The sequence below is a fragment of the Corvus cornix genome, chromosome 1A, assembly GCF_000738735.6.
Source record: "Corvus cornix cornix isolate S_Up_H32 chromosome 1A, ASM73873v5, whole genome shotgun sequence".
NCBI classification, from domain to species: domain Eukaryota; kingdom Metazoa; phylum Chordata; class Aves; order Passeriformes; family Corvidae; genus Corvus; species Corvus cornix.
This window is the reverse complement of record NC_047057.1, coordinates 27,767,290-27,794,663: the sequence shown is the minus strand read 5'-3', so window position 1 is coordinate 27,794,663 and position 27,374 is coordinate 27,767,290. Positions and strand designations below refer to the sequence as shown.

General features: G+C 35.3%; 1 protein-coding gene across 39 annotated transcripts in view; it reads right to left on the bottom strand.

Moving 5' to 3' along the window:
• Positions 1 to 27,374, bottom strand: part of NRCAM (neuronal cell adhesion molecule) — a 154,655-nt gene that overhangs the window by 23,772 nt on the left and 103,509 nt on the right. For 10 of the 39 annotated variants that reach the window (XM_039570620.1, XM_039570603.1, XM_039570602.1 and 7 more), the window contains 18 exons: positions 25,865 to 26,008; positions 24,773 to 24,884; positions 24,289 to 24,455; positions 24,058 to 24,205; positions 23,362 to 23,486; positions 22,048 to 22,077; positions 20,575 to 20,676; positions 17,522 to 17,719; positions 17,339 to 17,409; positions 16,283 to 16,508; positions 15,876 to 15,991; positions 12,198 to 12,402; positions 11,914 to 12,036; positions 10,731 to 10,907; positions 9,619 to 9,654; positions 2,226 to 2,291; positions 1,586 to 1,711; positions 386 to 538 (listed from right to left, as the gene is read on the bottom strand). In XM_039570620.1, the coding sequence (XP_039426554.1) occupies positions 386 to 538; positions 1,586 to 1,711; positions 2,226 to 2,291; positions 9,619 to 9,654; positions 10,731 to 10,907; positions 11,914 to 12,036; positions 12,198 to 12,402; positions 15,876 to 15,991; positions 16,283 to 16,508; positions 17,339 to 17,409; positions 17,522 to 17,719; positions 20,575 to 20,676; positions 22,048 to 22,077; positions 23,362 to 23,486; positions 24,058 to 24,205; positions 24,289 to 24,455; positions 24,773 to 24,884; positions 25,865 to 26,008 (2,325 nt within the window). Of the gene's footprint in view, positions 1 to 385; positions 539 to 1,585; positions 1,712 to 2,225; positions 2,292 to 9,618; positions 9,655 to 10,721; positions 10,908 to 11,913; positions 12,037 to 12,197; positions 12,403 to 15,875; positions 15,992 to 16,282; positions 16,509 to 17,338; positions 17,410 to 17,521; positions 17,720 to 20,574; positions 20,677 to 22,047; positions 22,078 to 23,361; positions 23,487 to 24,057; positions 24,206 to 24,288; positions 24,456 to 24,772; positions 24,885 to 25,864; positions 26,009 to 27,374 lie in introns of all 39 variants that reach the window. The other 29 variants (XM_039570611.1, XM_039570615.1, XM_039570622.1 and 26 more) reach the window with 10 other exon arrangements.

Genomic DNA, 27,374 nt, shown 5'->3' with positions numbered 1-27,374 from the left:
CTGCACTTTCTGATTACGCAAATATTTTAGCTCTATAAAAAGAGACGTTGTTTAAGTACAGCCATCTAATTATATTAATTGGAAACATAAGAAATAGGTCATCTTTAGTGCACAGCACACAGACGGAGTGTGAGCAGGGCATATCTTGCCCCTAGTACAAACATCAGTAAAGCAGAGTGAATTGAAAGGATGGAAACATTCATAACCTACATATAAATGTACTGGCATTATTTAGGAGTCTATAAAATAATTTAACATTGCTCTATAAAAAGGAACATGCAAAGATTCGAGCTGCAACATCTCTTGGCTAGAAGCAGGTCAGCATTTCAGCACTTGGTCTACCATGATTCTGACTACGATACAGAATTGGTACAGTGTGCCTCACCTGGACCTGTCTCAAACACATCCTCTGAACTCCTAAAACCAGACAGGCCCTCAGCACCAACCCGGACTTTATATGCTGTTCCTGGTGTTAAACCCTTTAAGACAAAGAAGCTTCGAGAACCATTTACAATTTCTTTTTTCCAATCTTCTTTGCCTATAAAAATTTTAGGAAAACAACATGTTGGAATTTTAATTTTCTCTGTATTACTGAAAATTTCTAGACAGAATACTGACAGTTATTTGACTAAAGTTTGGATCATCTAAGAAAAATAGCTGTTCTCTCAAAAATAATAAAGTTATATAAAATTATGACTAATAAATTGCATGCAATATATTGAAGACGACATTGTATAGTAATTATGAAACTATTTTAAACATTTGTTCCATTGTACTGAACAAATACAAATTTAATTTATTTTTAAATGCTTCTTGAACTCGTAATTATAAGATACATTAAAATAGATTTTAGTCATTTAATTAAATGACACTTTGGCAGTTTCAATCAATATTTACGTTGGTTAAGAAGTTCTACTTCAAAATCTGAATCTCTCTCACATCTTTTTTCTAGGACAGTATCAGCTATTTCTTTGACCAATATCCAGAAAAATGCATTTCTATTCCAATTTGCAGATTAGTCACCTTTAGTGATAACTTGAGCAGGATGGGGTATTTGAAAAGAAGTATCTTGCTTTTATTAGCTAACTTTGTATTAATTACCAGTATTATCAAAGTTTTAAATCTGGTTTTAGGCAATAAAAGAACACAAATTGATTTCTATTTTATTGTAAGGTTTAATTAAACAAATAATATCTTATTTAATCTTTTTTCTTTCCTGAATCGGGCATAATTTAGGAAAATTCTTATATCCCATTTTAATGCAAGTAATCATATTTTTGCACATGTAATCATTTAATGATAAACAACTTCATGCAACCTACATTTTCAGAAGCTCATGTTCAAAAGAATTTATAAAATAATACAAAGGAACAAAGGTTCATATTCTATCTAAGCATCAAATACCTGCTAAACACTGAAGTTTATTAAAGTCAAAATTATTTGATCTTCCTGATAAAATTAAAAAATAATTCTAGACATTTAAGAGCTATCATTAACACTGGGTCAATTTAAGACCCCATTTACTACAAAAATCTTCAAAAATACATCTCAAACTTTAGCAGAATTTAAAGAAATGACTTCTTACTGCCTGCTACACCATATTCAACATAAAAGTTCGCATGATCTGGTCCCTCATACTCCCAACTGATATTGGCATAGGTCTCAGCAGCAGCTGTTGTAACATTTCTGATCCTTGGATAAAGTGGTTGAACTAAATACACAATAGAAAAACAAAGCAGAATATGCAGTTGTGACTTCATACATTTAAAAAAAAATATTAAAAGAAGTTACTATGTTATTTTAGACCATATAGAGGGAAAGTATAGCACATTTGTCATTGGTTCCATTACTGGAAATTAGTGACTAACGTACTGTATTCTGAAATTGAATCCTAGGCAGTTACTACACTATGAAATCAAAAACTAAAGTCTATGTACTCTACTGAGCATGCTCTGTACCATAAAAACTGCCTAATACTTAAAAAGTACCTAACTGCCAAAATTGTGAAGATTATTTCTATTCATCTGGAAGTAAAATGCAGACAGCTGGAAAGTGAGAACATTGTCAGGGTAATGGGAAGTGGTAGGACAGAAGGGAAGTATGAAGGTGGTACGCTCCTCCCTTTATGGCACGTGGCACTGAATGGACTGCAAATGCCCCAAGTGCAAGCCCTTATAGGATTTTGGCTCTATTGCATTGATAATGATAAAAAAGGAAGACAATACCCTTATAGAATGTTGGACGGACAGTGTGCATGACTGGGGAGGTTGCAAAAAGGATTTCTGAATATCCTTCACCACCAGAGATAGTAGGAAAGAAAAAATAAAGAGTAAAAACACTTTGCATCAAAAAGTAGCAATTACATAATACAGTAAAACCTTACCTGTTAAATAAATAACACATGCACATTCTAAGATCATGCAGGATTCAATCAGTTTTACTTGTTAAAATACGAAACAGCTAAGTGATACACGTGTATTTGAAAACAAACTGAAGTATGTATGTACTGGCAGCTTTACTTTCACAAGACATTCCCAAAATCAGCTTTTGTTAATATTACGGACTCATGGCCCCTTTAGACATTGGAACACTACACATCTATTGGAAAGCCAATATCAAAATACTCTGATGTGAAGGACACAAATCACCGGAATGCAAAGAGCTGCCCATTTTAAGGTACTGTGTCTTACTGCTGCCACCCTGCTCAGACAACAGTACTTTTCACAGATAGGAAAAATGCCCACATCTATGAAAAGAAGAGCTTCTCTCTTCAGCATCCTGAAATCATGAGCCACTTCTGTGCTCATACCTTAGTTCTTTGCTCAGCTTCAGCTGCAGTTATGCTTGCTACAAATGGACATATATCTCAGTATCTCTGCTTGCCTAATACTAATAAAAAAATAGATTTTAACAGTTCTAATGCTGTAACAGGGCAGATACAAAGAGGATGCTCCTCAAAGGTATGAAATTAGTTTTAACTGAAAACGCCTCACTTTGCCACTGACTTTTCTATCCTGCTAAAAACATATTTCATTAGAAACATTAAAAATGCTTCCCAGAGGACCATGAAACATCAGAGGTAAAAACCTTCTCTCAGTAAAGAAAAAAGATAGAATTCCAATGGCTTCATCTATACAAGAAAATAAAATTAGCAAATCCTGTTATCAAGGCAAGAGGGTCTGCACAGAATTTATCTATCCACTTAAATTATTTTCTTCTTCTAACAGGCTGGCTTTGTCCATATGGCCAACTGGAAAAAGTTCAAAGTTATATGCAAAGAGAAAATGGCTGACTTGGGCCCCTAGAACAGATGAAATAATATGAGTACCATTTTTAGAAAACTGTAGTTTCTGAATATTTTTTAAATACCTAAATTACACAAATTATCAGTTCTCCTGATAATGTATTCTGATTATTACAATGTTTTACAAACTAAATTTTTTAATCCCCATCTTTGCATCAAATTTTTCTTCTTAACCCTGTTCCAGTAGGATTCATTCAACAGTTCAATCTGTACTACTCCCCTATCAGATGTCTTTGTAGCTAAGTTGTGCTTATATATAATTTCTTTCACCAACCAAAATCCTACGGAATATATTATTTAAATAATAAAGAATAGATTTATTTCTTGTTAAAACCACCTGAACAATATAATATAGAAAGCACTAGACTTAAAAAAAAAAAAAAAATCCATCTAGGTCTGTAAGCCACAACAACCACCCTAAGGAATACTAAAGCCAGAGCTGTCTATGGGAAATCTAGCATGTAACCATATACATTATGGTAATGCAAAGGGATTAGATTCTGTTCCCCTGTGCCACTTGGAGGTAGCAAGAGGGAAGAATAGTAGTCTCTAAATTTAGGAGGGTGCAGAGTCTGAGATTGCAGACAGGATGTATAAACTTCCTTCCTGATTTACACATAGGAACAGGTGTTTGTTTCAATAACCATCTCAGCACTTTTGCTGTGCCAAGAAGACAAGTGGTTTGTATCTGAAATATGACTTAGTTTCATTAAATTGTATTTTCTCAAAGCCATATTGTCCTGGATTTTGGTCTTCCACAGAAGATGTCTAATTAGCAGCACAACCATATGACTGATATTTGCCACAATATTAAAGACAGAAAAAACTGTTAGCAATAATCTGTTTCGTACTGCTGCAAGCAGATGCCACAGCATTACCCCTAACTTCTCCCTTCTCATGCCTGAGCACTTGGGGATGAAGGAAACTGTCTCATCTACCATGAAAGGCTCCTGATGAAAGAGAGCTTCTGTAATACTAAGTAAATTCAGTAATCAGTCTCATCTTGTGGGGTATTTTTCCATCTCCAAATTCCAGTGTCTGCTCTCATTAAAGAGTTACCTGCTGGATTAAAGTATCCGGTAAAAGTCTTTCTGTTCATATGATTGCATATAACAATCAAGTTGGCTCTGAAAGTTACCTTAATTTCCTTGGTGTCTTGGTTTCTAAATCCTCTCAAGTGACTGATTTATGCTATTATTTAACAGATACACTCATATCTGATTCTTACCAATAGCTGTTTGTACAGATTTACCCACATGTAGTATTTGGTCAGATTTAAATTCGGTGGTTTTTTACCATTGAACACAGTGCACCAGGAAATTTGTTCAGTAGAAAATTTTTTTACAAAATTATTATTTTTGCAATTCTCCTCTTTTGCACTATTGCTTAATCTCATTTGCCATCAGGCCTGCAAAGTTTTATTAAAGTCTGTTAAAAGTGCCATATTTGCAACATGAAGACATTAAAAGACAGCTGATGGATCCTGTGGTGATGAAAGCTTGGAGGTGAATTGGTTACAACATCTAAAGTTGTCTTCAACCTATCCAGACTCTTGTCTTCTCAATCACCACACCTCTAATTATAATTAACCCCTCATCTCTTCAGTATGTTTCCCAGCACTGTTCACAAATGGCAAATGTGTAATTGTCAGCTGGCAGAAGCTCCCAGCGTGTGCAAGCGCCAGCTGGGAAAAGTGGGGGGAGAGGGGCGGGCAGAAATCTTTGTCCTGGGGAGCAGAGCACTGTGCTCACTCATCTGTAACCATGCACCACACTGTGCAGCAGTGCTGGCAAAAGCATCACTCTAAAAACCATGGGCATGGACTGTCAGTAAGCTACAGGTTTTATACAGACCTGCTCTTATTTGGCTACCTCTGGCAAAATTAAGCTTTTTTATTCCTGCCTCGATACAATGCAAAATTTAGCTGGCACTTCTGAGTATGGTTTCGTTCCTGTAGTACCATATAAAAGCATTTCCCAATTGCTGAGAAAGAGACCTAGGCTCAAAGTAAAATTTTCCTTTCTCTTCAAATTAATTCCAGTGCTTTTTTACTGGAGTTTTTTGGAAGAGTTTTATTTAATTTTTCAGCCTTTCAGGAACACAGTTCCTACAAATAACAGTTATACCTGGCCTGGAGAATCAATAGAATTTAATAAGACATGAGATCAGAAGGTATTTTGACAATGAATTAGGTACTCTTTCTCAAGATTTAGTCCCGAAGAACAATAAATTAAATAATCCCCAAAGTGACTGAACTTTAGGAATTTTCATGGAATTTACCTGATATTCAGGAAAAAATGTTGGGTGAGTGACAAGAAAAAAATTGAAGACTAGTGTAAAATGGAAAAAAATCCCACAAAAATAATATATCCTAGACAATTATTTAAAATGCATACATAAAGAGAAAAGTTCATTTAAAGGAAAAAACCCACACATGCACAAGAAAAAATGAAGGACGAAGGTAATAGATTTTGCCAGAGCCTGTCAGACACAGAAAAAGGGTTTATTTTTCTTTGCCTTCTTAACATTCATAGTATGAAATTCAAGCTTTAGTATAACAGTAGGAGTAAATTCCATTTCTGGCAGTGAGAAATGGACATTAGTCACTTCCAAGATTATTTAGGCCAATTGCAAGAGCATTTCTGTAGTGTAAGAAATACAGAAGCCAAAGAAGAAATGCAAAAAGTCGTGTCATTGATGAGCATGTGGCATGACATCTACAAAGCAAAAGGTATTTGCAGGAATTTTTACACAGTGATAATACTAATTTTCTCTAGTCTAGCATGCAAAGCATCAGCATTGTTCCCAGCAAACTTAAAAGAGGACAAAGCAGTGGTTCTGCATAGCAGGCTGTACTGAAAGAATCACACAGACACATAATTGAGAAGTCCACAGGGGGAGAGCGGCTGAAGGAGCAACACAAAAATACTACACTTAACTTGACTAAAAAAGCAGCTTGAAATTTTTAGCAAAAGACATGGAGACATTATGTAAAATGATTCAAGAGGGAGGGAAAACAGATGGTGGGCAGAGAAAATTATTTAAAGAACTGCATTTTGTACAGAACAAAGAAAACTGAGATGATCTTCTACAAAGAGATCAGAGATATGGACTCAGTTTTGACTGATTTCTAGCCTATGGTTAAGAATTACTTATTGGTGATTCAGCCAAAAACCCCAAAAGAATAGCTTCAAACCCAGAGGACCGACTGCTAGTTCTTCTCCCTTGTAACAAAAGAGAGTACTATTTCTCAGTAGTACTTGAGATGTGAAGTTCACATGAAGAAGACAGACCAGATTGAGTATCAGTGACAGGAGGCACTAAGTACAATTAAAGGTTACTGTGATCTCACAAACTTACTTTAATTGCATTTGAAGCCTACCAGTTACCAGTGTCTGCATGCATGCAGATTACAAGACCTTGCTTGTAAATATAAATTTTGACTAAATAAAAAAGAAACTAAAAAGTGAAATGAGAGGGCTTGTGAAATGAGGCTGACATGCCATTACTCACAACACTTCAGCTTACAACAAACATGCACCCCTATGACTCCTAACCAGCAACTGCCATTTCTACCACTGGACAAACTTGAATACTCTTCCTTCCTCTATAGGGCAGTTATTCAAAACCTTAATGGAAAAGGACAGAAAAGACTTGACTCCCGTGATCACCCAAGTCACTTTCCAGCTGCTACTATAATTATTCTATATGTAATTGAGTTATTTCCCCATTTTTCTCACACCTTTGTTACCTCATGCCTGTGGTTAGATGCCAATACAAAAATGGCAATACCAGGGCATACTGAACATCTAACATTAGGTATAATAAATTCTGCTTTACATATGAAGTTTCAAACATTTACAATATAGGTTGCTAAGAAAAAAAAATCTGTTTTCTTTGTAGGACCATTAATTTGATCAATTTTAAGTCATTCATAACATCAGAGTATTAGAAAGGAAAAATGATAGTGCAAGTCAAATAGGAGTATCAACTATAATAGGATAGCTTTTCCATCTAGTAAGTAACATGTCTCATGATGTATTATGTAGGCTTGCAACAGTAAAAATATTGAGTCTATTAAGATCCTTAGATTTACCACAGAAATATATCCCTCTGCACTTTAATTTATAGTTTTACCCTGAGAAGTGAAGTATGTCCCAAGTGGCACAGCTCACTAAGGTTTAAATTATTTTATTTCCTCCAGGACCATGTGTTTAATGTATGTGGCTGGCCAAACTGTGGGCCTTCAGGGGCAGCTATCCCGTAGAAAACACCAAATACAGAAATTTCAGTTCAGCAATTTAGGCTGGCTGAATCTGGGACCTAATGTCTGCTGATCTTCCAGGATCAGTGTCTTCAAGCTCAAAGAAAAAGGATAATTACATTTTCCTGGAAAGTTCTGCCCTTCAAAATAAAAAACCTGATACGTTTTTGATAGACTCAAAAAGGTTGGCAATATCTAAACTTGTTTTGGCTTTGGGTCCAAATTAATAGGAACTGTATAGACATAAAGGCCCTCCCGCACTTAATAGGGGAAGGGAAGTTCACTGCTGAGTACAGCTTCTTTTTGAGTGGGCTGAGCACTTCTATCTTCCAAACCCACCCACTCATGAGACCAACTAATTTGGCACTTGATCTTGATACTATGATCCTCCTTTTCCTTACTTGTGGTCGCTGATCAGTAGCGAAGCAGTTAACACGGTAATGTAAGTAACCACTGAGAACATTCATCTCAGACCTGCAGCAACTCAGATGTCCTAACAGATGTCATGGCTTTAGTTCCATCCTGTTTGCAGGTCCAAAGTCTTCTTTGCAATTGCAAGAGCTACATGCTACAGGAATATGTGAAAACTTTGAAACCATAAACAACATGGAACCAAACAAAGACATCTGCTTAGTTTTCAGAGAATCTGAAATGACAGCTCTGAAATGTGAGCTGCTCCAGCTGATCTTATAATTAAGATGTTTTCTGATAGCCACAGACTGTGATACAGCTATAATTAGACCTCAGTTTCACACAGAGAATCCATTTTTCCTTGCATGAGTTTTTAGAGTCAGCTATAAATAATGAGAACTTAATTTACATTTCTGCTGTGCATGTCCAGGACTAAAGCCAGTTTGATTGTTCCAATCTGTGCTGACTTCTCAGCTACGATTAGACTAAAATAGTAAGAAAGACTTGTCATTAAAATAATTCCAAAACTTCACACACTTACCAGAAATCCATCTGATATTAGAATACACTTACATATACATATCAAAATATATACTATATATGCCCAAATGCAGGCATACATATATTTATATATTGTCAGATTTATACCAGACTGAGTGAATGAATTTCTTTCCTATGGCTGCTATCATTCACAACACATGATAACCAAGTGAAAAGAAATTATATGTAAAACACTTTACGCTGTCTCTTCCAAGTTTATAAAAAATGTTGGGTATTTCATGTACAGATTTTGATTTGTGCTGGTTTTGGTCTGAGAATCTGAAGCACAGGTGTTCATGATTGTTAATGACACCTCTGTGATTCAATGACACCTCTGTATAGAGACACATTTCTGAGTTTGAGCTACCTCAGGACAACCTTTGCTTCTGACAACGAAGGTACCAAAATTCATAAAAACTGTGTGCAAAACTGCATCATAAAGAACTAAATATTACCAAATTCACTAATAGGGATGATACTAGGTTTTACTCACTGAAATACCCTCAAGTACTCACTCATCAGATCTGTGAACCTAAAACAGTGGGAAGACATTTGCCTGTATATTCAATCTGATACTCAAACTGAGAAGTAGACAGAGGGTACTGTCAGTCATCTGTCCCCTATGCACAGTTGGCTTGCAAATGAAGTAAATGTGTTCAAGTGGGTAGCATTAATCCGCAGTGAGAACAAGAATGCAGATAGTTTTTTGAAACAAACAAACAAAAAAATGCACATGGCACAAGCAGTAAATGAATCTCCTTTGCAAAACTGCTGTTTTTTCTACTCCAGCTAATCAGTGCTAGTGCACCTGGATCCTGAATATTTATGACAGTGACATACATCTGTTAAATGTTCAGAAATAATTAGACTTTGCTGAAGCAAAGCTAATGAATTCCCCTGGAACTCTGTGGCAAAATAAACAAATGAAAGGTATTAACAAGCATTCTGGATTCCTTTAAAAAAAAAAACCAAAACAACAAACCCAAACAAAAAAAACCCCACAATTGTAGTCCAAGATTTTCTGTCCTTACCACTGTAATTTACCCATTTGCAACACTGCAAAATCCACACATTAACAAATCATGCAGTTTCATTTTACCTTTGCCTACACCTACGGCAGGACGGAGAATACCAGCTTTAATGGAGGAAAACAAGAATAGGAACACTATATAATTAGATACAACACCAAAGGAAACATACATACATAATTTCATTTTAAAAAGCATGCAGACTAGATAAAATATATTAATTCAAATAAATTAGAAACAATTCACTTGCGCTGAACAGTGACAGACTACTACAAGACAAAAATTAATGTACATGCATTTAAAAAATTTTATTGCTCATGCTTGTTAGGATTCATGATTTAAAATAAATGCAGTTCGTATGCAGATGTAATACTCTGTCAGAGAAATTGCATTGAATACCAACTCACCTATGGCATTTCCAACATACCATAATTTTACTGAGCATAAAAATATGTGAAAACATGGTACCAAACTAGACTTAATATTAAGATGATCAAAATGAAAAAAAAAAGTTCCAAATTTCCTGTTTGCTTTAAATAATTCTTATTTTATTAAGCAACCATATTTAATTAAAAAAACAACCTTAACAAAGCTCTAGAATGGCTATAAATATAAAAATAAATAGTGACTTGGTAGTTTTTAAATACTATACAGTTAGTTGGGACCATAGATGATGAATTTATTTCAACAGTTTTACAGTTTTTTGCCAGCTCTGTGAAAGCAATTTAGATTTCACAGAAGCTGTTGCATACTTCAAAAAAGAAGTAACTTCCTCTAGTCACAAACCTGCATCATTCAAGTATTTTTCTCTGTGACCAAAGCTGGTCAATGACGCAGAAGAGGTGAATAGACAAAGAACACTGAAAATGTAAAGTTACATGAAACTTGAAGACCAGAAAGGCCAATGTCTGTCTTAGAGCCTGTGAGTTTATATTAAAAGAAGAGGCTTTACACCTCTTTGGGGATTCCCACTACAGTAGAAAATCTTTGCATGTACTTTCTTTAAAATTATTTAAAATACTGTATTAGTGTATAATACAGTTAAGAAAGCTCTAGAAAAAAAGTCGCTAGTCCCTATTTCCTTAGTGGAAGGAAGCAATAGCAATATTTAGACACAGATGTTTAATACAATCTGCAGTGGTTTTCAAACTCAATGGTCTTTCCTTATACATACCCATCTTACCTTCATCCATAATTGTTACTGCTTCCTCAGTTATCTGACTTCCTGATCCAACTGAAGTTTGTGCGTTAAAGTAAAACTTGTACCGGGTGCTGTAATTTAAATTTTTTAATATCAAGCTGCTCTCGTTGGCAGGAATTCTTATCTCTACCAAGGGACCCAATTCATGCGTGTTGTTGACTGTTGTTACAAAAAAAAAGAGAAAGAAAAAAATTAGGAAAGTTGTGTACCCTGTCATTGCATTAAAAAAGGCTTTTTTTGGCTTGTATGTATTTGTTTTGCTTGTCTGCTGCATCTACACTTTCAAAAGAAAGTCACCTTTGTGTAAATTCCAACTGGGAGATAGGAAACACCAGCAAGTTTTTTAAGATCAAGTTCCATTCTCATAAATATCTGAATCCAAGGCAAATGAGTTCACATCAAATCATCTGAACTTATGCAGAACTGAAGGCCTGATCATTGAAAAATTCTGACACTCTAAGTTCAGTATGCTTAGGAAAAGAAAACACTGAAGCTACTTGTGTCTAATGCCAAAGAAGAGTGGAATTTGGTAAGTGGAAGAAAGTAAACTTCCTTTATGTGTTCCATGCATGTGAAACTCTTTCATTTCCAGTGTCTCTGCTGACAAATTTCTGAGCTAAGTAAGCAGTTGGGATCCTAAAGAAATGATTTAATAGCTCTGAGTAAATGGCACATTTATGAATTTTTCTTTTTAAGATTATAATATAATGAAAGTTGGAAATGCAGACAACAATATAATTGGACATTCTTTAATTTACTTCTAATGAAATTTTCTCTGCAGTTAGAATATAGAACTTGTAAGTAGTAGTATCTTGCATCTAACTTGGATGCCACTTGCATGTAGGACTTCACCTCTTTTTTTCTGTGAATTATGGTTTGAAGTAATAAAAATGTTAACCTTGTACTTCAGCAAGGAAAGTTTTCCAAATGCAGTTATCTATATTATCAAAATACACTGGTCTTTTTCAAACCTGACATTTACAATGCAATCATATCTTTTGTACATTATAAATTTAACATAATTTTTTCTTCATAAATGGGTAATTATTTGGTAGATATATTGCCTAAGTTAGAGTTGTATCACAGAGTCATAGAATGGTTTGGGTTGGAAAGGACTTTAAAGATCAAAAATCTAACCCCCAAAATATATTCATATTTAACTTACTTGGCTGAAACTTCAGTGTATATGACGTCAAAACACCATTTGGATGGGTGGGTGAACCCCACTCCAGAGTCAAAGAGTCCAATGTTGGGTTAGTAATCTTCAGAAAGGAGGGTGAGCTAGGAACTTTTTTTAAAAGAACACAGAATAAATACAAAGTAGATTAACTTAAGACAGGTCATGAATTATTAATTCTTAAGAATATTACTGTATCAAGACAAATTATTATTTTATGAAGCCCAAGTAAACCCCATTTAAGTTTAATATCTAGGTTTTTCATTTCATACCTCCTTCAGGGGTCTTAAATACTTTATCTGGGCTTGCTGGTCCTTCTCCTTTACCATTAACAACTCTAACATTCAGCTTGTAAGAACTATAGGGCTCCAGCCCTGGTAACATTCCAAAAGTCTTGTTTCCCCTGAAAGTCAAGATCTTTTTTTCTACATGTCGCCTACTCCTTCTGGATAGACTCTGCACTTTCCAGTAGTAAACCTAGAAACAAATAAAAAAAAAAAATCTACAGTGAGTGCTTAGCTGCTCTGATTTTCGGAACACTGAGCTTTTCCATGAGTGTCCATGAATTATAGGTAGGAACAACCACAGTTTTAATAAGCTCAGGTGAGACACAGCGTAGAGCTTTCCTGCTCCAGAAACAGACCTTGTCCAGAAACAGTCTACACAACTGGGTGCAGAATACCACTCGCCAGTTCTGCTAATGCTCAAAGCCAGTTTGACACAAGTTCTGGTTGGGAGCTGCATTGGTTTGTGATCATTCTCCTGTTACCCAGTCTATCTGAGAGGCAGAAGTTATCCAGTCTTTCAGTAACATGTCTACAGGCCTTCCAGGCAGATTTGTACTTTGCCTCCTTGTTAGGTCACATCCCCAACCATGCTATTCCTTGATGTGGGATTACCTTTAAATGGGGAAGAAACCAAAAGATTTGACTGGACTGGAAAAACACACAAGTTCTGAAATGACTCTAAGGTAACAGTATTGAAATGATCTCCACCCAGGGACAGGAAGGCTGTTCCTCCAATTATGTGACAATTTGATCAGATGAGAAAGCTGATTCTGATGTCCATTGAACTGACTGAGTTTCTAAGAAACTCCATATGAGCCTCAGAGGTACTTTGCACTCTCTTTACTACGCAGTCTCTCTACCATGATAGCTCAAAAGATATTAATAGTTGCCCCTCCAAAGACTTGTGTTACTCCTAGGATTGTCACCTTCAAATACGTAATTGTTTATTTTTCACAGCATTGTTTTCATGTACATATGATCACAAGCTAAATGATTAAGAAATGTAAATGAATAAAAATCTGTTTCTATTCAGGCCAACTGCAAAACACCTCCTTAATTAAGGAAGCTGGGATGTCACATAGGAATTCAAAAAAAGGAGCTGTTAAGACTTGCAAAGCCCAGATAGATAGCTATAAAGCAATGTTACACTAACACTAGCTTTCAACAGACCTTTTCACTCCAATCACTTTTAAATGCCACTGAGTTTTATGTGGTTTGAGTTAATGTTTTTCAATATCACCAGCTATCATCCTATAGCTCTCATCCTATCAACTACTGTAGAAAGCCATTTACAAGCTGACAACTTGAAGTGTTGGTACTATTGGTACTGAAACTCATAAGCTATAATAAATGAGAGTGCATCACATTTTTCTTAATTTCTTCTTAGGTTTGAAAAGCTTTATAGTACCATAGTATATTGAGTAATAGCTAGATTAATATAAGAGCAAAATATGCATGATGTGCTGTAGACTGCTGCTTAGTTATGTTCCTGCTTTGTCCAAACATTTGCCTTCAAGATGTGACTCTTTAGAGAAGTACCCCTCTCTTTACTAAGAAATCTGTCCCCAACACTACACTGTATATTGGGCTACTGGCAGAAACAATTTTATTAGGAAAGCCTGAGTGTGAGGATTTTGCTGCTGTGTTTACAAAGAGCTAATCATGTGCTTTGTAAGCTATGTTGATGATGAAGATACTTAAAACATACTTCTCATCCATGAAAAGTTTTCAGTTTGTATTGAGAGAAAGCTTTATAATAATAGCTATCCACCAGGTCTTGCAATTTCTCATGCCTTGTCTAGTTTTTAACCTACTTTAGCTTGATTTAGCTGTATTTGCAAAAATTATTTAAGATATTTGTGCTGCATCTGCAATTTATTTAAGGATATATCATTGTCACATTTGTCCTAGCCAGAACAGCAAAACTACTCAGTGGTCAGGTCTGTTGTCAATCCTGTGGTTGTGAGCTTGTTTTGTTTATTATTCAAGTAGCTTATTTGAGTTTCAGTTTTGCTTAGCTTTGTGTAATCGTGTGGCTCTCCTCCCCACAGAAAAAATATTATACTGTATATAGAGAACACATAGCAAATTAAATAGAAGTAATCATGGCATGACTAACCCCCTAGATCACCTGAAAAGGAAAGTGATCCCATTAGTGATTCCAGGACAGAAGATAACCCTCCGATACTGAAAGCTGGAGGAAAAAGAAATGTCCATCTAAACTCTGATGATGACAATTCACTGTAACCATGCGGTTCAACTTAACACCTGATGTATAGGCAGACGTGTCTGTGGATTTTGGTTTTGGTATTGTTATAGATCTTTAGTAGAAATTTGGTGATTTGGATTATGAGCTTTAGTGTTGCTTGATTAATGATTACCACTAATTTCACTAGGATCCAACCCTTTAATCCTCACATAATAGACATTTTCTTTTGGTTGCAATATGAGCGTGAAATAGCAGGTTGATGTAAAGCTGTCATCTAATAGATAAACATTTAAGAGACTAGTAAAGTCCTGTTTCTCAGCTGAGTTTATTGAGTTGGTGTGGCAAAGCACCACACTAACTACAAACATTCATGCTATGTCATACAGAACTAGTTTAAGTCTCTCTGGATGGTAATATTTTCTGCCAGGAAAGAGATATCCACGTACCAGGAACTCACATTCATGTGGTAATCAGCTATAGAGTACTGAAGCTCAGTTTCAATGTTTTTGACTGCTCCATTTTATAAGTATGGTGCGTATTTATTCTCCTCCAAATACTTTTTACTGTTTAAATTTTTCAAATACTTCTTTTACCTCCTTTCATTTAAACAGAAGTAGTTCAAATTAGTCTGTCTTACAAAGTAACCTAGTTTGGGCTAAGCAGTCTGTTTTGTTGGAACATACGAGAATACTTGCAGAGGAGCAAAGAAGGAATTATTTTTATTTTCTTCTTTTGTAGCATAGGATGTCAGTATATCCTCACTGAAGCAACTTTTCCCTATCCCCTAGGGACACCAGTTTCTGATCTTGAAGTCCTTCTGTCTCCCCTTCTCTATTATTTACAGTCCTTTTTCTCAAGCACAGCCTTTTCAGTTACGATCAAAGGCAGCACACTACCTTACAATAAGCTCCCTTCAATTATATGGGCACTCCAAATCTTCTGCCATTTCATATGTCCTTAAGTTGAGCTTTTACACTGAGCTTTTTCCTGGCCTCCAAAAAGACATAGAACCCAGCATATGCTAACAAGTGTCCAGTTACTCTGAATTAAAGATGTGATTATCATATTGAGGCAGAAGATGAGTAACCTTAGCATTAGACCTAGAAGAGACTCCCACAGATACTAGTTCTTCACATCCTCTAAATTACTTTGGAATAAGATCTGTAAAACTGTTACCATTCTTTTATCTGTTTAATGTGTGCAAGCTTAATTGCAAACACATGCCATTTCTCTTCAAGAACAATGTCACAGGAAGCTAGTGTCACAAGGCTGGAATATTGCTGAACTCTGTATGAATTGCATCAATGCTGTTGCTCTTGTCAGCAGAACTTGTGAGCTCATTGAAAAGCAAGAGTCCTCTTACATGTCAGTTACTTCAATTTGGATACAATCTCATATAGGAAGAGTGATCTATTTTAATAAAGAAGGAAGAGAATGCTTTTGACTGTACTTACTTTGTACCCTTGAAGGTGCCCTCGGACAGTTTTTAGTGGAACTGGGTCCCAATGCACCTTTGCTAATGTGCTGTTAATAACATGAACCTGCACATTGCCTGGAGCAACCATTGGCACTGTGTGGAAAGGATGCAACAAGCACCTAGTTAGAATTAGAAACCACACAAACATAGTTTTTCAGAATGAGACTTTGCATTGTACTCAAGGAATAGGTTAAAATGTTCCTATGTTTTCAGGATTAATACTACAGAGTATTATGAAGCTTTATTATCTCTGAATTGCTTCCTTTTAATAAAAAAAAAAAACTACTATCCCCTTTATCAATATTTCAGTATTTTAAATACTCATTTAGGTTACACATTTAATTCCTTTTAATTAGGATATCTGAGTCAAACTACAAAACTTACAGTCTTCCCCTGAATGTCCAATCACCTCTGATGGCTCTGGTGCGTACCCCAAGTCATTTAAAGCTTGCACTTTTACTTCATATGGAACAAAAGTTGGTGTACCAGACACAATATATTTAGATACATTTGCAACTATAACAGATGTCCATTCATCATCAACATCTTTCTGGCGCCAGCTGACTTTGTATTGAAGCCCTGGTCCATTAGACTGAAAACCTTTTAAAGGCTGAAATGAAAAGAAGTATTTTTTAAATATCCTGAAGCATCTTAAAAATCTGAATTTACAAGGAAATACACTGATTCTTTTATAGAATGTCACTGAAAATTCACCACTGTATTCTCCAACAGAGAAGCGCTGCTGAAAGTTATGCAATTTAGCTTTTACAGGAGGTCAGTTCAGTTGTTTTTCACTTTTTGGTAAAAATCACATTGAATGATGTTGGTGGCTAATTCTTACACAATCAATACATTGTGATTTCTGCATTTATATTTTGTTTTCAAGTATTTCTTAACAAGTGGAAGCGAGGAAACCAGATTTACACCAACTCCCTGTAAAGTGTTCCCTAGACAATATTTCTTGCCTGGGAGGGGCAATTGGAGCTCCTGTCATGATGGTAAGGGCATGATAGAGAAAACTTCAACAGATGTTTTTTAGTGGAAAGTGCACAATGATTAGTTACCACAAAAGATGACAGCAGAAGTAACATTCACATTAGAATTCACTCTAAAAATTAGACTCTACTTGAAATAAACCTCAATTTATATAATGAAGTTTTCCTGAACTGGCAGTAAAACATCCTGTATTACCTAGTTATTGGCTTATCTTGAGAAATCACTCAAGGAAAATAATATGCCCCCTCCTTCACTTACTTTCATATTTTTCAAACAACATTCAGTTTTTTCACGAAAATGAAGATGGGAAAATGTCTGAATTTAGCTCTTTTTCAAGAACATTTTAAGTAAGCAATGCATTTGGTATTCTCGTTGTTTCTCAAAAAAAAAATGCTACTCACAAACCTGAAAACAAATGAAACCTTGAAAAAAGACCCATCTTACCTCCCATGTTATTACCAAATTATCAGGTTCTGAGCCTATCCCTTGTACATTAGCAGGATTTTCATCAGGGCCTAGAAATTAAATATTTACACGTGAACAAGAATGACTTCTGTGCGATTCCAAGCAAATTCAATGCTATTCATAGCAGAAATCAATCCCTGGTAAGTGGGAATAATTATTTACTTGCAGATTTTGTCAGGTACTGCTCAGATGGCTCACTTGGCTGACTTCTGCCAATCTTGTTGACAGCGATCACACGGAACGAGTAGTTGACATACGGAGACAACTTCAGCTGCGCTGTTGTCTGAGTTCCAGAAACTTCCGTCTGGTAATGCCACACTCCTGGTTCGTGCAGCGCATCTTCATATTCGATCACAAAGTCTGCGGGCAGAAATTGAATCCAACTTTATGTCAAAACTTGAAACAGCTTCCCAGACAAGTACAGGCATTTCTTAATGAGCTAGTCAGAGGGGATTGCTCCAACCGATGCTTTTAAAAATCATGGAACTTGACATGTAAATACATAAATCATAACACAAATCTATAATGTGGATATCAAAAGTAGAAATATAGGTAGAAATATAATAGATAAACACTTACTCCTATCCTTTGCTATTGTCACTAATGCAGCCATCTCTCAGGTAACACTTTATTACAAGAGCTCTCTCTCAGGTACCGGATTTTAATTTAATGGGAACCCTTGAACTATCACAGCAAGGATGTGGAATTTGACTGCCAAATATATTGTTCTTAGTTGTATCAAGCAGACAGCATGTAATACCTGTACAAATTTAAAACTCCCTGAATATTCCATTTTCCCCAATGAAACTGGCATAATGAAAAACTATTTAAAGTCAAGAACCTATACTTGAGGAAGGTTTTTGAGAGCACTTTTCGTTATCTTCAAATTAACTCAGGGAATGTCTGTTCAGAAACTAAATTTCTTGAGAGCTTTCTCTGTGAACATTACTATGATTACTGTTAAGACTCTACAAAGTATATAATCTCAGGGATAAATAGGTTTGTAGAATTCTAAAAAGAAAAGCACATTCATTATGAAAGACAAAAGGACATTTTTTTCCAGATGTGAAACAGCCAGAAAGCCTTCCTGTAATATATGAGATGTGAATTCTGAAAGACTTAGGAGGAATTTTTAGGGCACAGCAAATAAATGGGAGAAGAATGCACAGTCTGAGTACATTTCACAGAACCTTGAGCATCAAATGTTTGTGTGCTGTGTAACAAGAATTTTCCTCTATCCCATGTGTAGGTGGGGACAAGGAGACAGAATATGACTCAGGATACAGCCTGTTCACACTACTAAAAAAATTCTGAGTGGCACCTAGAAATTTCTTTTAGAAGAATACTTACAGCACCACATAGAAAAAATGCACAACAGTTTGAGGAGCAAGATGTAAAACAGGTAAGTAGTACTAATCATAACCTTCTGCACTTAAGGCTGGCAGATTTCATTCTGACACAAGTAGTAAGAGGGAGAATGGACCCCAAATTACTGTCTGAGTTACTGCTGCTGTTGTGTGCTCAGCGATATGGGTCTTGGGATGGGGTGTCTTCTGAACCAAAGCTTTGCTGAAAAGGTGAGAATATCACAGGCAAAAAAGGTTTTCACTACTGCTTTTTGCTTCCCTGGTCACTAGCCTTCTGCCTGCAACTCCAGTAGAATAATTTATAGGCAACTTCAAGGAAAAAAAACCTGTCTGAGCGAGAGATTCTAGCATGTCAGTCATGTTGTGCAAACAGATCACTCCTAATGAAGTGCAATCCTTGAGTCTTCATCTGCACTTTGAAATGACAGCAGCAGCAAAAGAATAGGCTTAGTTAGGAAGAAAATGCCTTATTTTGCAGGGCCTAAGAGGACCATGCAGCAATATAGGTTGTATTATAATTAAACCTAGCATTATTCAGTTAGAAGAGTTCAGTGTCCAATATCAGAGTGCATGCAGTATCTCATTCTAGAAAAACCTACATGAAACAACACTGCCTAGTATTAACTTTTTTGGAACAGTGTGATCTCATTCCTACAGAAAGACAACACTTGTGCTTTCTGGTGTGGAAAAAACTGAAAATACTAATAAAAGTATATGTATTTGAATAAACCACTATTCAACTATTTACACTGATCTTCTATATATTATATTTTTAAGGTATATTACTAATTAATATACATTAGAGATGCCTGAGAGTGTAAAATTACATAAAAATCACTTGGTGTTTCATTAAAATGCAGTCAAAACTTTTCATGTGTTCTGAAACTTGTGAAATACTGTTTTTTACAAATCTTCCTTTCCAGACACCTGATCCTTATGGTTTGTTTTCAGGGTTGATACTGACCAGCATCAGACCCTGGAGAGCAACACCCAGTAAGTCAGCCTAACCAATTCATAACAAACATAACAGGTACACTGGTCTTGGTAACTCGTGGCAGTTATTCTCTAAAAACACACTGAAGAAATAATTGAGTTAGATTGCTCATAGGGAAAAAGTTATGCCAACAAATCTTTCTGATGCCATGATTTTTTGGAAAACAAACATTAATATTTCTGTTTCTTGCTCCTAAATTCCCCCTCTATGCTCTCTGCTCAATATAAGCAAGAGTGTCTTCCATTATGTTTCACTGGAAAGAATAACAGCATTTAAGATCAATTTACTGCCTCAAAAGTTTATAGATATTTAATATTTTTAGTTTTATGGACGTGGTTTATTCTTTTAACTGTCTGGACTAGAAAAAAAAACTCCAGAAAAACTATCTACCTTATATTTTCATGAAGAATAAACTTTCGCACCAGTAGCAATGGCTAATCACTGATAGCAGTACTGATGCTATTTCAAATTCATAGAATTACAAAAGAGTTAATGCAAGATGTTAGTAACTCTCTCCTTCAGAAGCATACAACCAATGAACAAGTCTGCTCTCTACCTATTTGTAAGATTGGACCTTGACACACAGACCTCACATCAGTATATACAACTTCTATATTATCTAGCACAGGTTTTTGAATAAAAAAGCCCACCTCTTCTGAGCAATAAATAGGTCTTCCTGCTTGGCTGTACAGTAGAGCACATTAAGGGTATGTTATGTAAATAAATGGCAGCTGTTGAGAATTAATTTACCATTTTTCCATGCTGTACACAAAATTTATTCCAGAAATCTTTGGAATTTGAGAACAGTTAAAACAACGCTGTCAGTGTAGTGTAGTAGATACAAACAAACATACTTGTAATGGGACTGTTGTTTTCATCTCCTGGTATCCATGAGAGTTCAATGCTTCTTTCTAGCTGACCTGTCAATTCCAAGTCAAAGGGTGGATTTGGTCGAGCTGTAAATCAAATGAACACAAAGTAAGTAACCACACCAGAATATGGATTTTTATATTTGAAAAAAATCCTTACATTCCAATCAAAAAGAATTCCACAAATATAGCAGAGCAGATCTACTCATGTAAGCATGACTTAATGACCATTAGCATGCAATTTTTACAAAACAGACAAAAATGGAGAACTGATGCAACCTGCAAACTTCTACGCATTAACAAGAATCAGTATTTATTTTTAATACTGTGAGTGCACTGGGATATAAAAATGTGACGAGATGCAAGGAATTATGAAATGCATGTTTAGTTTATCTTTGAATGATTATGAGTGGTATTGTAACAGACATATACAACATGGAAAATAAGCATTCACATCAAAGAAGCTTTCTTAGAACCACTATATGTATTTTTATGCAAATTCAAAACAACTATACTTCAAATAGAAACTAATTGCAAGTTACTAAGTTATTTATTTTTTGCTGTTCTTTTAAAAAGGCTCAGAAATACTATGCAAGCTGTTATTATACATCCTTATAATGCATAAAGATGTAATTGTCCATTCCAAATTCACAAAGGTAATTTATTAAATTATTTGTTACACAAAAATCAAGACTTATGAGTGGGTTCATGTAAGAATACATAAGCATTTTCACTAAATCTTTTTCACTGATAGGATTTAGATAAGTGCTTATGACCCTTACACTTAAAAGTGTTTCAGCTTATTATATTGCACTTGAACCCCCAAATTCAGAAAACATGCCACCAAATTAAAGGCTCTGTAAAAACAAATTTAAGACTATGCCTGACTAACAGATTTTTTTTTTTTTAGTTTTAACTTTAATTTTAAAATCTCTGCGATTTCATCAATTTTACGTCAAACTGGTCAATATGGTCATATTCTTCTTTTGAGTGGAGTAAAATGAAGATAAACTATGAAATAAGATATAGCAGGCCTACAAAGCTGCAAAACCAATGTTAACATACAATATAATTTGGTTGGTGCAATGTCTTCAATAGTGAATTACCTTTCACCAAAGAGTTGGATTTATCTTTTAGATATTTCATTTATTATATAACTAATTTGTATTGCAGTGTACTCCATGAAAAACATTTTCATACTATAACCAATCTTAATTAAAAATAATTTATTTCTGAAAATCACTTATTGCCTTAATATAAAGCAGCCTGTACCGTAACGTTCCAAAGCTCCGTACTCCAGTAATGAAACAATTGGTAAAATGGGATGAAACCACACTAACAGACACAGACACACACACAGAGGAAAAGGGGGAAAAAATAGGCAAAAAAAAATTGCAATAGGCAAATGAGAGATATATCTGCCTGATGATGTACAAAGAGAACTTTGTATTAGTTTACCGTAAATGATAGCTGGTGTTGGGGGAGCAGCTGAAAAGAACATTAATATAAAGGATTTAATCAGTTAGTAGCCATAGAAACAGAATACTGTAGGTAGTTAAAGACTATAGTTATTAGAGACAAAGAGAAGTTAATTTATTTAGATTAAATCACTAATTTAAAAAAATACATTATAATTTTTCATTGAAGAGATTAAAAAAGTATTCTTGAATATTTTATTCATTTTTTACAATAAGGATAGATCAAGAAAATAAATAAAGTAAGCAATCTTATAAAAATGTCTAAATAAGTACTAGTTGTCTGGCTTAGATCATTCCCAGATAGGCGTAATACCACAGCAGAATTTTAAAACACAAGCATACTTGACTTTGAGTCTCAGCTTGAACTCACGTAAGAATAACTCAGGACATCTACTTAAAACGTTCTTAAAAATTGGAGAAGGGGAAAAGTAATATATTTGGCAAGAATCTGCAATCATAAAAACAGAGAACTAAACTAAAAATATAATCCACAAGAAGTCACACAACCAAGTATGCTCAGTCTTTCTGAAGCATAATTTAGTTGTCAAAGAGATTCCTGAGATAACATGCTCCCAATACAACAAAGACATGGACCCGTTGGAATGAGTCCAGAGGAGGGCCACTAAGGTGACCACAGAGCTGGAGCACCTCTCCTATGAAGACAGGTTGAGACAGCTGGGGCTGTTCAGCCTGGAGAAGAGAATGCTCTGGGGACACCTTAGAGCAGCCTCTCAGCACCTAAACAGGCTACAAGAGAGCTGGAGAGGGACTTTTCACAAGGGCATGTGGTGATAGGACAAGAGGGAATGGCCTTAGCTGAAGCAGAGTGGGTTTATGTTACATAATAGTAGACAATTTTTACTGTGAGTGTGGTGAGGCACTGGAACAGGATGCCCAGAGAGGTTGTGTGGAAGGTGTCCCTGCCCAAGGCTTGGAGGTTAGAACTAGCCAACCTTTAAGGCACCTTCCAACCCTAGCCATTCTATGATTCTAATATGTTTATGTTCAAATACCCTGCAAAATTTAATTTACTGTAGTATCTCAGATGAAGTCAAAATAAAAAACTATCCAGCATGAAACTGAATCTGTCCTGTAGCTACTCAGTTGTTTCATAAGTAGCTGATTCAAATGCAAACTGTAGGGTGAGACTACATTTTTTAAAACCTGAAACACATTTACCCATAGGTGGCATTTCCTTTATCCTGTCCTAAAAGCCAAAACTATGTTTATGCTTTTCACTTTAAATCTAATGCTGTTTTCATACTTAACAATAGAAGTTTGAGAGTATTCTTACCAACAACAGTGAGCACAGCACTTGCTGAAACACTGTCCAGAGTAGTATTAACTATGCAAGTGTATGTTCCATCATCTTTATCAGTTACATTCATAATGGTCAAGTTGTCTTTACCAACTAGAAACCTGTAAATACAACAGATTCAGCCACTGATTTTTCAATAACTGGCACCGTTATAAGAAACTTGCATAAAATATTATCAAATCCCATATACTGGTGTATTTCAGCACATACCTAAACAGCTATGTTCACCCAAGTTAAGCCATGGGACAAGGTCGGCTTTTTTTTTTTTCTTTGTTGCTCTTGACCATCTTCCCACAGTAACTGTTCATTCTAATGTGCTTTTCTTTCCAAATAAATTCAAACAAATTTTAAATATATGTGATCCAGAGCAAAATAGGTTTCCGTTAAGTGTATCGCTTCCTATGTCAATTATCTTTATCTTACACTTAATTTATAAGGTCAGTGCGCACAACTTGTATAAATGTTTACACCTCATTTTATTTTTAATTCTATCTTAATATTTTCATCACACTAGGTAAGTCCTTTAGTCACCAGCTATGGGATAGCCATGATGTTTATCAGTCTTCATTGGAAAATGTAAATAGGTCAATATATTCCTTTCAATGATCAGATAAAGGAGCAGACAAAAGGATCTAGAAAATTAAAAATAAAGGAAAACTGTTTGGTCCTTACCTTTCATCATCTGGCAGTTCATCATTGTCCTTCAACCATATAACTGTTGGTAGTAAGGTAGAATCATGTTTTATTATACACTCAAACGAAACCTGGCCATATCTCTGAATCACTTTGTATTCTGGCTGTTTAATGATCATTGTTGGATCTGAAATTTAAAATTAAAATTAGATATTTAGAAAGTCTGAAAATCTGTACTAATCAGTGATGAAAGAGTGATTAATTTCTCACCTTTAATTTCCAACTGCACCTCATTTTGTATCTTTCCTAATTCATTCCTTGCTACACATGTGTATGTACCAGCACTATCCTTCTGAGCCACCGGAATTTCCAAGGTTCCGTTATCATGGAAAACGTATTCATTGCCACGCAAGATGCTACCTTTCACTCCCTTAAACCTTTATGTAAAAAGTAATATCATTATCCAGTGTCATAGTTAAATTCTGTATGGTTTTATTATCAATAAAATACAAACTTAGGACTGCCACATTAGAAAATAGAGACAGAAGCACTCAAACTTACACTTGACTCTGTAGGTGTAACTTTACTGCTGTTACACTACGTATATGGAATATTGCATTAACAAATTGTAAACAGCATATATTTTAAAATATGCTATTTTAAAACTGTAAATAGAGTTAAAACAGTTTTAAAGGTTTAAGTGTTTGTTTCCATAGATGTAACTGGCTCATCTTCTGTAACAGCTAGAGCTTACCATTCAATTTCAGGCTTAGGTGACCCAAAATAAGCACAGTCTAGCAATGCAGGACTGTCCGCGATGACTTGATACAGTTTATTAGCAGGAGTTAGAATTCTTGGTGGCTCAGCTGAAAAGACAAAGATATCTGCATATAGATACAAAGATACAAATACAAAATACAAAGACATCAAGAATGGCCTAAAGAATTACATGTAAACATTCTTCTCTGAGGTGATTTCAGATCTCAGTCTAGGTTCAAATACATTCTACTGGTACTAGCCTGAGGAAAAGTTAAGGCAGGGAAATTATCTTGTGAAAAACAACTGTTTCTTGCCTGTTTACAACTAATAGTGATGGGCACCAAAGGCAATGATTTCAATTGGAAAGTTTAAATCAGAATATACTTCAAGAAGATAATCTCCTGGGTACAGACTGAACTACATAATTCCAAATAAACCTGCAGGCCGAAAGAAGCCAGGATGTATTTTTGGTGTAACACCTACATTTTCTTTCTTTTAAAAGACAGTGCCAATCAGCATATGTGTGAGTTCCTGCAGGAGAGTCGCTAGAGGCTATTCTGCCTAGGATTTTGTTACTAGCTTTGTTAAATTCAGTGAGAAGAACTAGAGGGGCCACAGCATTTTGTAATCAGAAACGCATGCTAGGGAGGCCTTTGAGACAAATGCATAATCATGTTCCCTTGCAACAGCAACTTAGAGATCATCTATTCCACTAATCCAAAACATTTAGACTCAATGAAACTGTATTGAAACATACTAACTTAAGCGATACTAATTCCTGCCTCCTTTGTTGAGCTTCTGTTTGATTGACTCACATTAAAAAAAAAAAAAAAAGAGAGAGAGAGAAAATTTCTTCCAAGTTTTTCCCAGCTTTCACATCTATCCTTCTCACTTCGGAACAGTGAAAGTGAAATTCAGGAATATCCTAGAAAAAACAAGGTATGTATACCCTTGCTCTTTACAGGGGCCAGGAAACAGATCAATTCCTGATGAAGACCTCAAGCAAGGCTTGAGCAGAGAGTCTGTGTGTTAGCAGGAGACAACTGAATACCCAAGAAAACAGAAAAATATAAAGTCTGTTTCTTACCCAGAACATTCACAAATGCATTTGCTAGCAAGTATCCATATTCATTAGAAGCATTGCACTGATAGACAGCACTTGACCTTTCTTGCACGTGTGAGAAAATAATGGTGTCACCATCTACCTTTCTGCTAGGATCTTCTGGGGCAACTGTTGATGTAAAGAAAAAGAGTTATTGCTTGTCCTAAACTGCTATTGGATTGCAAGTTTCATACTTCTGAGAAGAAGAAAGAATCCGAAAAACCAATATGCCCTTAATGTTTTTGTTCCTGGGTGACTGATGACTGGTAAAGATGTGAATTTTAATACAGTTTGAAAAGTTCTTCTAATTCTACAGGTATTAACTCAGGATGGTAGAGTTCCCATTTTTGGAGGGGTTTTTTTTTGTTTCTTTTCCAAGGAAGTGAAGCTGCGATTGTATTTTGCATGCAATACAGAGGAAAAATAACAATACGACAAGATTCAGGCAAATACAGTCAATATCTAGAAAAATACAGAAATATTTCTGAATTTCAAAAGAAAATGCGAACACAATGACATAGTTTTCTGTGACTTTAAAGTTTCAAATAGGTTGTTATACCATAAATAATTATCCAAATATAAAAATAGCCATACTCGGTTGAAAATTATCTTGGAGTAAAGCATAAGCATTCCTTCACACACACAAGATCAGAAACAATCTTCACAAGAGCAGAGTTAGTAATTCAGTAGGTGGCACTCTTTCCCTTATGTAAGAATTACACAGTGCCATTTCCTTTACTGTTCTGGAGTAGCCTGAGCTGTCAAACAGCTCTTGCATTCCAGAAGCATCCAGGATATAACTGAAAAAAAAATTCTAAGAAAATACTGAAGAAAAATAATAGCTGTCAGTTCTGATACAACTGGCTGGCATTAGAGAAGTACAATGAAGAAAAAACTTAGCTTGTAACACCACACTGCATAAAAATGCACAATCTATAGTTTAATATTTTAAGAACGTATTAAATAAGACCAGATATATTATTAATGTATTAAAAAGCACATTTATTATTAATAGGGAAAATTAATGGTAAAATTACTGATCTACTAATACGAAAAATAGATGTATATATACATAAATAAATGCATCCTAGTTTGTATGCATCATCAAAATGCATCACCTTATTGACACCCTTATTGAAGCTTGGAAAAGTAAGTATATTTGTGGAACACATTCTCGTATAAAGAAAGTCTTATTTGAACTCATAAAAAAGATCAATCAACTAAATTAGCATCAATTTTCTGTAAGTGACAGGAACCTTTTGATTCAGACAATACCTTAGTACTCCTCTGTGAAGAAAATGGAGACATTTTTCCTGCATTTTCTTAAAGTATCTATTACTGAATCCTCTACAAGAGAAGAAACCAGATGAAGGGGATCACAGTTCTGTGCTTCTGCTTAAGGGTATTTCCAGCTTGGGTGAAATCTAAGGCCGTTTCTCAAATAAGTACATCAATTTCCAAACAGTTGCCTCAGGAAGAGATTTCAATTTCTGTT